General features: G+C 36.0%; 2 protein-coding genes across 2 annotated transcripts in view; one reads left to right on the top strand and one right to left on the bottom strand.

Annotated features, from left to right (window-relative positions):
• LOC134801861 (slit homolog 1 protein) overlaps window positions 1–12,444 on the top strand; it is a 164,377-nt gene that overhangs the window by 49,325 nt on the left and 102,608 nt on the right. The gene's annotated exons all lie outside the window — the stretch shown is intronic.
• The window catches only part of LOC134801833 (lysozyme), a 50,892-nt gene continuing 47,574 nt past the window's right edge, over window positions 9,127–12,444 (bottom strand). Inside the window, exons 3-4 of the mRNA XM_063774469.1 lie at window positions 9,854–9,917; window positions 9,127–9,260 (exon numbers count right to left, since the gene is read on the bottom strand). Coding sequence (XP_063630539.1) covers window positions 9,127–9,260; window positions 9,854–9,917 — 198 coding nt within the window. The remainder of the gene's footprint in view (window positions 9,261–9,853; window positions 9,918–12,444) is intronic.

Raw genomic sequence — 12,444 nt, 5'->3', positions numbered from 1 at the left:
ATTAGTTTTGAAATAAGTAGAATTCTGTGTGAAGCTTTATTCTGGACCTAGAAAGCGGCCCAGCTTTCCACTGAGCTAAGTTCTATACATGGGTGTCACATTAGTTTAACATCAAGTTAAAGTTTCACGCAGAAGTCACAGGTTTAGATTTAGCCACAAACTTTCCACTGGCAAGATTTTAGATTTAATAAAGTTCTTTAATATAATTTTTGTTCACCTTTTTACTCCCGAATTAGGTTCCCCAGCAAGCATTTTTAGACACCACATTTTTACTATTTAATTTAATTTTCTTTTCTGTGCTAACGTGCTATAGCTTTCACGAACAAGCCGGAGCTTTGCAATTTAATTTACCCTTTAAAAATAGCACTAATAACTAATAGGTGGCTACTGCCCGGCTAGCTCAGCCGGTAGAGCATGAGACTCTAAATCTCAGGGTCGTGGGTTCGGGCCCCACGTTGGGCGCCATGTGCTAACGTGCTATAGCTTTCTTGAACAAGCCGGAGCTTTGCAATTTAATTTACCCTTTAAAAATAGCACGTTTCAATGTGACCGAAATACATTGGATTCTCGCGTATTGTACACATACATATATTATTTAATTATACAAACGGGTCTACCGCGATATACATTCATTGTTTTTAACTTAAAAATATGTTTTTCGCTATCTGGACATAAATATGGCACTCTAGTTAATAATGTAAAACATGGAAGATATTTCGATTAGTTGAAATTTCCCCTCAGTCGAAACTGCCCCCCCTGCACCTTATATCTTTTCGGGTGGTGCCTCTACAGTGCGTCCCATGATACGGGTTCCAAAATTGGACATGGACACACTATCAAATAAAATATAATAGCGTAAAATGGCCAATATTATTATTTTAAACTTTATTGCACATAAAATAAGTACAACAGGCGAACTTCATGCCTCTAGGCATTCTCTACTAGTCAACCATAGGTGAAACAGAAATGTGTCAACGGAAAAAATCGTAATTATGATTTAAATTGAAAATATGCTGATGAATAAAGCAAATATTGGTCACGATCCAAATATTAACCATGACACATTAAACTAGAGTTGGACCAAGAAAAGTCTGCAACGATTTTCATAGCATACGTTATACGTCATAATTTCATAGAAGTTTGACGTTTAAACACTTGCACTGCGTGTGCTATCAAAATCGTTGCAGTCTTGTCTTGGTCTAACTCTATTAACCATGACACATTAAACTATGACACTCTCGATATTTGCGTTCCCAAACTTCCCCTTCACCTCAACTTATTAATTTATTTGTAAACCTCGCTACAGCGAGCAATTTTCATACGCGTATAAGTTTCCGCTCCCCACAGAGTATGGAGTATGTGAAATAAAACTGTAAACTAACCACGTACTAAGTAATATCCGGAGCTTCCAAATTTGTTACGACGGAGTTTCAAGTGCTGTTGGCGTCGGTGAGAGAGCGGCGGCGAGTGATTGGTTAGCTTGAGTAGACCAGTACATACGTGACCTAAGTACCCGTGCCATGAGTCCCTTACAGTGTCAAAACTGACATAATCTACGTAATTTACTTTCTATACATCTCGCTTGCACTAATATACGAGTACGAGCGAAATGCATAGCAAGTAAGTTTTGTTCTCGATAGCGTTTATGTCAGTGCCAAACTGGTGTTAGCCGTAGCCACACAGAGTACTTTTAATCTCTTGTCTGAGTAGGATAAGGGGCTACACAAGCGTCTTGAGCGTCGGCAACTAGTCAACGCTACGGAAAATGGCGTTGCTGCATAGTTACGCCAATTTTGCGTCGAGCATCAGCCATAGAGTTGACTAGACGCCGACGACGCTCGGGAGACGTTAGTGTGGGGTAGTCCTAAGGATTCTGACGGAATTTTTAATCACTTCCATGCATTTTTTTCAAGAAATATTAAAAATATATTAATAAATATTTAACCCCCGTTTTAGAGGCATCTAAGAATGGTACCTTCAAATTTATTTAAGGTTTCAGTTACCTACTGCAAAATATGGGAAAATGAGGACCATATCATTGTGTAATTTACCTATTGTGCATAAGTTTTGTTTTTTATACATTACTAGGGTTATAAATAACATGATTCAAATATCAATGTGATTTCAGTGTACCTACGTTCGATTTGGTCTGACTACTGTATTACAGTAATGTTCTGCCGCCAGAGTGCAGCATTAAGCTGGCTAGTTAACCATAGAGTAACTTATACATACTGTGCCTTAAACTGTTTTTCGACAAGTTTTCACAGACAATAAAATATGACATTGATGTATCAAGGCGGTTTGTTAACAAGGGCCTACCGGAAAACGCGAAAATCGAAATTTAGTTATCTGCCTCTTTATCGCTCGAATATGCAATAGTGATAGAGAGGTTCGATAACGAAATTACGATTTTCTTGTTTCGCAGTAGACCCCCAGATTGTGATGGATAGTGGTATAGTGGCGCCCCCTACGCAGAGTTTCGCGTAATATTCCCTATTGCTACAAATCTCGAAGGCCTTCTTACACTGGCCCGCCAAAACTCGCTTCACCAAGCGTAACACAAAGGCAGACGGTAGCGAAAAATAATTTCGCCTCGAATATGCACTTCCATTCGCGGTTAGAATCTCATCTTTCGTTCAGTATTCAATTTAGAAAGTATTTAAATACGCTGGTTTGTTGGGTTTTGTAATTGGTTTGGTAGTTTTGCAGTTTTGCATAAAGTTGTTGTTGAATTTATTTTGCATTTCAATTTCACTGTGTGTTGTTGTTGGTGGACGCTTTTCCAATTTTTTGGAAAACAGTTTTTCCTTTTTAGACTAGTTTAATCAGGATCGTTAGTGGGACATTATTTATTTATATACCTCATACAATTGGTGACCGTATTTTGTGTAAATATAAATACGTTCATATTATTAAGGCGTAGGTATGTATAAATATAAAGGGTGCTAAACAAAAAAATGCCTATTTTCAACCTATACAATGATACCTATGCAATTAAATTCTATCTTATTTAATTACACAAACGGGTCTACCGCGATTTTACAACACAACACCTTAATGGTAACATCTAAAGTAGTAGTTAAAACTTAATTAAAAATTAATCGATTTATTTCTGTGGGCTAATATTGTAATAAAATGTATTTTCACCTCAGCCAGCCTAACAAAATAAAAATAAAATAATTAATGCATTCAACTTATTGTGGTATTGTGTTGTTTTGTTTTGTTATACATTTTATTAAGCGCCTGATAATATTTTGAAAGCAAACGTCAATGGTCGCGTGTGCTATTATTTAAGCAAAGTCGATTGTTTTAGTAAATCGATATTTCATTTTGAATTTTTGATGTACAGTAGCGATCAAAAGTATTTTGACGAACGAACTTCTTTCAATATGTTTATGAATAGGGTATATTATATTTAATCATTACGTTACGATGATATCTTATTCACCTATTCACCTTCATTTATTACGTTTCCACTTAGATTACTAAAACTTGCTAAAACTAAACAACAGACTTAGAATTAAAACTGATAATTTGCGCTACAGGTAGATCAAAAGTATTTTGACACTTTAATGAAATGCTTTTGCTGAACTGGCAAGACGGTTAAAAAAAACATTTCATTAATATTTAATGGCATATCCGCTGGCCTTCCTCACAGCAGTAAATCGAGACGGCATAGAGTCCCCTAACTTCTGTATATGATCATATAGTATGTTCGCCCATTCTGACTGAAGACCTTGGAAAAAACCCCATTGTTTGAATTATTTCTGCACCTCACACTGGACGATCCAACGCTTCCTATAAAAGCTCTATAGCATTAAGATCAGTACCTTGACTAGGCCACTCAAAAACCTAGATTTTTTTGCATTAAAGAAGCCTTTACATGACCGGATTTGTGCTTGAGGTCGTTACCATGCTGAAAAACCCAGCGAAGTGGCATATTTTCTTTTGTATATGGTATCATTTGTGTGTAGAGTAAATTTTCATATACATATCGATCCTTATCCCATCAATTCGTACGAGAGGCCCGACTCCATGGCTAGAAAAATATCGCCAAGCCATTACGTTAGGGCCACCAATGCCACCAGGCTAGACTGGGTGGGTACCTGGTATCGCACAACGTGTCTTTTGTTATTAGGACGACGCACATACTTGATACCATCCGACGACATATAATTAAACTTGCTTTCGTCACTCCATAAAGTTTTTGACCAATCGGAACTTGTCCACAATTTGTCACGAATCGCGAATGCTAATTGGGATACCTTATTCTTTGCTGAAATATTTATATTTTTTTAATGGGCGTCGACCATGTAATCCATGCTCTATTAAGAGTAGTTTAATAGTAAAAACAACAACCTTTACGTTATAGTTTTTTTTAGTTAATTTTTAATTGTTACTGTACGCTTCCATGGGTGTTCTACTGAAATATTTTTTATTACACGATCAGTTATAGAAGTCGTTTTTCGAGGACAACCGCTTCTAGGCTTATTTGTGATGCAGTTTCGAGCCTTGAACTGCTTATTCCAGACAGAAATCAGATGCAGTGATACACCAAAAGTCCGAGAAACCTCAGCTTGCTACTTATCTTTCTAAAGTGCAGCCGCACCAGCTTGCTTGAAATCGTTCGAATATGCTTTATGTTTGGCATATTAAGAGAAGTATTAGATGTAATTACTTTCAAAATATTTAAATTCTGAGCTCTGTTCTCAAAAAAATTGTAAAAAAGAACCGTGTCAAAATACTTTTGAACCAGTAAATTGTAATTTTTTGTTGCCAAGTTTATATTTTCATTCGATGAAACTAAGCTTTTTACGTGTTTCAAGGAGCTTTTAAGCCATTGATTAAATTATCAAAAATTCATCTGAAAAAACTAATATGTTTCATACAATAACAAAGTTATTTTCATTGTCAAAATACTTTGTACCTACGTTCGAGCAAAGACATATGTAACTTCGTATAAGATGAATAAATCAAGAAAAAGTCATTCTCGGATAGATGGCGCACACACCTTTGGCCTATGCTCGGCTAGATGGCGTGACGACACCGTTTCATATTTAACAATTTTAATACATAGATATAGTGAATGAACATGGGTCAAAATGATATAAAAATAATAAAATAATTTATCCATATATATACATTTTTTTGATAATTTTATACGTTCTTTCATTTTGAGTTTTAGTCGTGTGTCGATAGATGGCAGTAAATTTACTGTGACTACAAAATTTACTATGACAGGACCCCTCTATACCATTTATTCTCTTTGGTTCGAGTTAGCAAACATCTTTAAAAACCAATGTTCCAAAAATATTTTTACACGCCTCTAGGACAGTGACAACTGAGGTCATGTAGATATATTTTTGGAACGTTGGCTTGTAAAGATGTTTATGATGTAGGCCGTACCTATTTCAGCTCAAGATATCGCTGTTTTGTGATTGGCCGTGATGGCTCAGTCACTAATTGCGAAATTTAAGTCGTGGAAAGAAATTAAAAAAAAAACCGGACAAGTGCGAGCGCCAACAGAAATACATCATCTGTAAAAATTCCAACTGTCTAGCTATCATGGTTCATGAGATATAGCCTGGTGACAAACATACGGACAGTCAGACGGACAGTGGAGTCTTAGTAATAGGGTCCCGTTTTTACCCTTTTGAGCCCTAAAAAACCAAGAATCTGTTCATAAAAGTTGAGGAAATTGTATGAAACAGCTTAAAACTTTCAGTACATAAATTGACTTTTAGATATATTAAACGGGCATGCAGAAAGTTACTTCATTATACCTATAATCTCATTACATTAGTGTGAATCATTGTCACTGAGTCCAGCGGCATGAATCCTCAACTCAAACTTTCATCAAAACATATCACGCCTTTAGGTCTTATTTGATTACAAACATTATTCCAATGGCATAAAATAGATTTTTCAGCAACACTATAAAGAAAGATATGAGCTTTTAAAAGGTACTGTTTAATTTCTAAATTACGTAGATATGAGATTAAGCTCTGCTCGGCGCAAACTAAAATGACACTAAAGTAATTATAATAAGGTTTAGTTAGTTGGTTTACCAAAGTCCTTTAGTTCTGTTATTATCTACATGCAATTTGGTTCGGATTTAAAGTTAGTGATGTTGAATTTGTTTTTAAATCGCATTTATTATAGTATATACCTACTGGTATAATGGGTATGATAGGTGTGATATAAATCCACAACCTAGGTTAGGGTGATTCACTTTTGTATGGAGAAAAAAAAGTTGTAATATTTTTCCTGACTTTGCTCACCAATGGAGTCTCCCCATACTAAAAACTATCTATTTCAATTTTCAAAAGAATCGAATAACGTTTACAGGTTGCACAAGTTGAAAAGGTAGAGTGAGAACCCCATACATTGCGTGAAAATGAACTATGTTCTAAAATGACAAAATATAATGAACTGATACTAAAATCGAATGAGAAAACTGAATTTTGCGTCTAAAACACGATAAAAGCACTTTTCCTTTGGAATCAGGTGGAAAAACTGAAAAATCTTAATTAGAACATTTATCGAGTAACCAAAATCCAAGTTTCCTACTAATTTTAAAATTTATTTATATGTAGAAGGTTCAGTATCACACTACTCTCCGCTTTGATGGTAGCCGCTTAAACCATTTTCTACCCTCCGATGTAGAGTCGTTGGTTATTTGAAAAATCTTTGTTGATGTTGTGCAACCTCTAAATGTTGACCGATTTTAATTTTTATTAACGTATAATATTTTTTTATCAGTTAGAACAAGAATTCGAGCAAAGTCAGATGAAAATCGAAAATTCGGAAAAATGAAACACCCTAACCTAGGTACTTTTTATCATAGTCTAATAAAACATGGTCTTCTATTCCCAGAGTGACACAGGCCTACGTCACAACAACATGGCCGCTATATATAGCGCTATCGCATATTATCATATAGCGCTGTCGCATGATGACGTAGGCTTGTGTCAGTTAGGTGACCTAGAAAAGACGGGAATGGAGTACCAGGCGGAGTATATTATTATACCATGCTTTTTATTCTTAAAGTCGCTTTTTACCTACAGGTCTGGGCAGGGACTGTCTCATTTCAAATATAGATAGAGAGAATCATACTGTCTTTGTCTTACGCTAGTACATAACTACATACTAGCACCCAAAAAAGGGAAGAGTATAGTTTTTTTCCTTCTTATTTGCTGACAAGTTAGGTTTGGCAGACTTTATTATTACTGTAATTTTTTTGTTGTATTATCACTTTTTTTTAAGTAGCATTAAAAAAACTTGTCATTTTACTTTATGAAAATTTTGGACGTCTTTTCTTTCAGGCATATTATGATATTAATAACATGTTATAAATTAGATTTGGATTGGTTATTTTTATTTTATTTTATTTATTGCACACTATACAGACGGCATTCAATACATGATTACAATAAAGTGGTAGGCTTTATATAGAAATGCCACCCAAAATAAGTGAGCGTAGCAAGAACAATAAATAATGTTATGGATTAGATCTAATTCATAACCTGTTATTCAAAACAGAATACTGTTTTTCAGTCTAAAAACTAGAAATATACTTACGGCTTTGATCTAATCTAAATCTACTACCCGTGCTTCCAGCCGTTTGCTCGCTCTTTGTGCTTTCAAGACTGCTACATCTATAGCTCTACTGTATCTTTAGGTATATCAATAAAAGTTAACAAAATCTACCCTCAAATGGCTTCTTAAGCCAGTAACAGTTGAGGGTAGATGAAAACATTACATGATCAAATAATGTAGGTTAATGTCAGGTCGTTCAGTAACTGATCCAGGCGGTTTTGTATTTGGTTGATTAACCAATAAATGTTATAACTACCCGAAAATGTAAAAATTGTTTGTTTACTTTTATTTACATACCTAAAGATACAGAGTATAGTGATTAAAAATGTAATGAAATTTTTCAGTGCAGCTTCTTGTAACCTTGTTAATTATAGGATACAGTAAAATAATATTTATCTTGCCTACTTATTTAATATTAACATCGAGATTTCGTGTGATTTCAGCGTGATTGGGTTGATTAATAAATACAGTACAGTGAACATTTTTAATGATTAAAACATTAATTGTTACATTTATTAATGAGTTTTTGATTATGATTATGAATACGACACTTATACTATTCTAACCAATTTATAACTCTATCGTAATTATAGGTACTGAATTAGTCTCCAAAGTAATCTTAATACTAATATACATTTTGGCTTAACTTATTAAACTATAGTCTAAATAAAATTGGCAGTGAAATGTAAAATTTGAGCTTAATATTTACTTACTTAAATATAAATCAGCGAAAAAATTGCTCTCAAAATTTGAATGTAGGTAGATACTTAACGTAAACATGTATCAAATATTTTTATAAGGTAAAGAATTCTTAAAATAGCGAACTTCCGGCATCTACTGAAGTTGTTGAACATTTTTTCCTTAAAAAATTTAACGGGAATTACGAAAATTAGAGATACCAATCAAATGACGTATTTATATAATTAATTACATTTATAACGGTGCTGGCACGTGTAGGTAAATATATCGGTACGAAGAAGTGGCTATCAGTACCACAGAAAATATATAGGTATACAGTGTGATCCAGGTAAAGATACAATATTTAATATGTCAGGGCCTGATCTAGCATTTGGCGTCACGTCATCGACAACATTATGCATAATTAGCATTGGACATTAGTCTCTAGGGAGTTTAGATTATGATCTATTTTCCTTTTATCATAGATTGACCTCTATCCGTTATTTCTAAAATGAAGCCTGGTAAATCGGGCCCTAACCTTGAACTTATCCGTACCGATCTACGTGCCGGTACCCGATTTCTCTTGTCAGCTGTATTATGGGGAGGATTCTATTGTTTTGTAAGACAAGCAAATGTTCCTCCTACAGCATAACGTTCCACTTCGCGTTCCATGGAACTGATTACAGTTCAATTGAAATGAGAAGTAGGTAGCTGGAGTATGTAGTTAGCAACGCGACAGACCGTGCAGATTTTCTTCCCGTTCCAATGACCTGATACTCAAAAATCAACTATATTTCTTAAGCATTACAGTCGAAATGAAACGAGAAGTTGTCCAGTTGTGTAGTAAAGTTAGCAACGCGACAGATCGGGCAGGCTCTTCTCCTTGCAGTAGGCGTAGGAGGTGGGCCACGCCTTGAAGCCGACGCGGTCGTAGATGCGCTTGGCGCACCGCACGTCGTCCGCTAGGTCCTCGTTCAGGAGATCTGCACAAAAAAATTATGTCCATCACCATTAACATACTTATTATACAGGGTGGCTAAATAAATAATTACATTCCCGTTGCCAGGGAGATTTTGGGATTATAATGAGCATCTTTTACTATGGGACCAAAACCCCGAAATCACGAATAAAAAATGGCCCAACCAAAATGTATGAAACAGCCAAAAAATTTTTTGAGATTTCGGGTTTGGCCCCATACTCGTAGTAAAAGATGCTAAAATCTCCCTGGCAACGGGAATGCAGTTATTTTTAGCCACCGTGTATAAGTACCTAAATACTAGTGTTAGTTAAGACTCAAGTCGTTTGTCCACTGGTATAAGACTCGACAGGGATTATTAGATTCGTTACGATACGTTCTTTTGATTTATATTTTTATTTTTTTTCAGGTAATGGAAAAACGAAGTATCATCAAATTTGCATGAAGAAGCGAGGACTACGGTCAGTTTCTCTTAAAGGATATCGAGGGTGAAAGCGCTCTGATTTAAGCCCCAAATTTCTCTTCATAAACGCTTTAATCGATCAGATTAGCGATAGCAAATTACTCGCTATTAGGTTCGTTAGTGACTGTAATTAGTACCTTCACACTTCATGTTGCAGTGCCCTCCTTTGCGGCCCTTCTTGCACCAGTCTTTGTTGTTGATCTGAAAATTAACGTGTCTTTGTTAATCACTACACTTTATAAAAAAAAGTCCCCCGCCGCTTTTGTCTATTTGTGTATTTGTTCGCGATAAACTCAAAAAGTACTGAACGAATTTTCATGCTGTTTTCACATATCAATAGAGTGATTCTTAAGGAAGGTGTTAACGATTTTTTATTAGGCTTCATACCTCCTCTACACTCAATAATTCTTTGATTTTACGAAAACTTTTATTTGGTTTACTTTTGTATTAATAGTCTTAATTTTACAGATAACATTGTGTGTGCTACGTTGTATGAGATATTATTGCAGATGACTGTACCACACCCGTACCAAATATGCGATGATATAATTTGAATAATTTTCAAAGTGTCCTAATATTCAAATTCCCGTAACCTTATCGAGCTCCGTCGCTTGATACGGTACAGATTTCTATTACATTACGTTGCTAGTAAAATGTAACTGACATTGTAACTTGCTAGGGTTGTCAACTTTTAGGGCATACCAGAAAAGTGTCGGGTACGTCACGCTATTTTTTAATACTTCTGAAAACGCTAAACATGATAACGTTAGACATCGGTTACACGCTAATTCTGGCGTCAGTTCAGTCCATCAGTCTGGTCAGACTGACGGGAGAATTATCGTGTAACACGCGGACTGATGGACTGATGGTCTTGACTGATGAAAATTTAAATTTTTAGATAATATTCGTCAGTCCATTATGAATGACAGAAAACTGATAGGAGACTGATCGTGTAACCTGTTCGTGTCATTCTCGCGTCAGTCACCATATTAGACAAGACTAAATGACTGTGTTGCGTTCTGTGTCCAAACGGCGACTGTGTCGTAATTTTATCAGTCTGTTGTCAGTCTGGACTGATCGTGTAACCAAGTCCATTTTCCATCATTCTGGCATCAGTCAAAACTCGAATTGACTGATGGACTGAACTGACGCCAGAATTTAGCGTGTAACCGATGTCTTACGTTACATTACGTTTATGAAGCATGATAACGTTTGGTATCTTAGCTTTAAATGAAACGGTATATAATAAAGGTTTAATAGGTCTATGCATGTTATTAAGATAGCTACCATACGCGTCATGTACATACATGGGGGATCTGATTCTTCATCATTTGTTTTTGTGTTATTGACGATTGACAACAGTTTTCGTATTATGAAATATTAAAATTAAAAAAAGTGCAAACTGATACGTGAGAGCAATAAAAAAGAAAAAGAAACGGTTGAGGGTTCTCAAAATTATATGTACCTAATGTTACTGTCAACAAAAAAAAACATTCAAATAGTGCCTAAAATCTAGTGCTTGATTAAGTAACTGAGTTCAATGTGCAAAAAAAAACAACGGGTTGCACTCCGGGAGTGCCGGCAGAAGTGAAAAGTCAACGACATTTTACTCAAAATATTAATAACATATAGTGCAAAATGTCTGCAGCACTATGTGTAATTGATGTTAACGCCATCTAGCGTTGTATCGTCGCATTACTTGAAACGCCTAAGCACATCACTGTAAGTACTACTGGTACTACAGTTAGGTATATTACAGTTAATACCAGTTTGAGGGAATCTCACTAGATGGCATTTATATAAAAAAACAATGACATTGTCCGTCACACATCACGCAAGCGCACTGCGCCGCCTAAATGAAACAGCAGGCTCAGGCATACATTTTCGCCGCGCGGTAGAAAGAAAGGAGAGACGCCTTACGCGTTACGCCTTACGCTGTCTCGAGTTTATCATTTTTTCCCCACCTCAAAAAGTGCACAGCGCCGCTAAAGAAGTTCTCACTTCAAAAACATGTAACTGGTACTTGGCATTTATAGTGCCCGCAATTTGCCTTCATTTGTGCGATGTATCATGTTTTTTAGGGTTCCGTACCCAAAGGGTAAAACGGGACCCTATTACTAAGACTTCGCTGTCCGTCCGTCCGTCCGTCCGTCTGTCACCAGGCTGTATCTCACGAACCGTGATAGCTAGACAGTTGAAATTTTCACAGATGATGTATTTCTGTTGCCGCTATAACAACAAATACTAAAAACAGAATAAAATAAAGATTTAAATGGGGCTCCCATACAACAAACGTGATTTTTGACCAAAGTTAAGCAACGTCGGGAGTGGTCAGTACTTGGATGGGTGACCGTTTTTTTTTTGCTTTTTTTTAGTTTTTTTTTTGCATTATGGTACGGAACCCTTCGTGTGCGAGTCCGACTCGCACTTGCCCGGTTTTTTATTACAATAAATAGGGGTTGCGGTGGTAGCCCTAACCGGCTAACCGCGCGTTGCGTCGTTGCCGTAGCTTCGTCTGTCAACGGTGACAGCCCTAATCCAATACTGTTTTCCTGACGGAAATCTTGCAACCTTGTAAAGAAACTGGGGGGAAATAAAGAAAAATCGGGTCACACTTGCATTGTGACCGAAACATAAATTGATTGTTATGGTATTGTCGACGGGTAAACTGTTTTTTCTACTCTAGTACCTTAATGTGTACCTACACATGAACTGACGTAAGTATTAA

Source organism: Cydia splendana, chromosome 2 (assembly GCF_910591565.1).
Source record: "Cydia splendana chromosome 2, ilCydSple1.2, whole genome shotgun sequence".
NCBI classification, from domain to species: Eukaryota; Metazoa; Arthropoda; class Insecta; order Lepidoptera; family Tortricidae; genus Cydia; species Cydia splendana.
The sequence above is the reverse complement of the archived record's forward strand: the minus strand, read 5'-3'. Positions and strand labels throughout refer to the sequence as shown.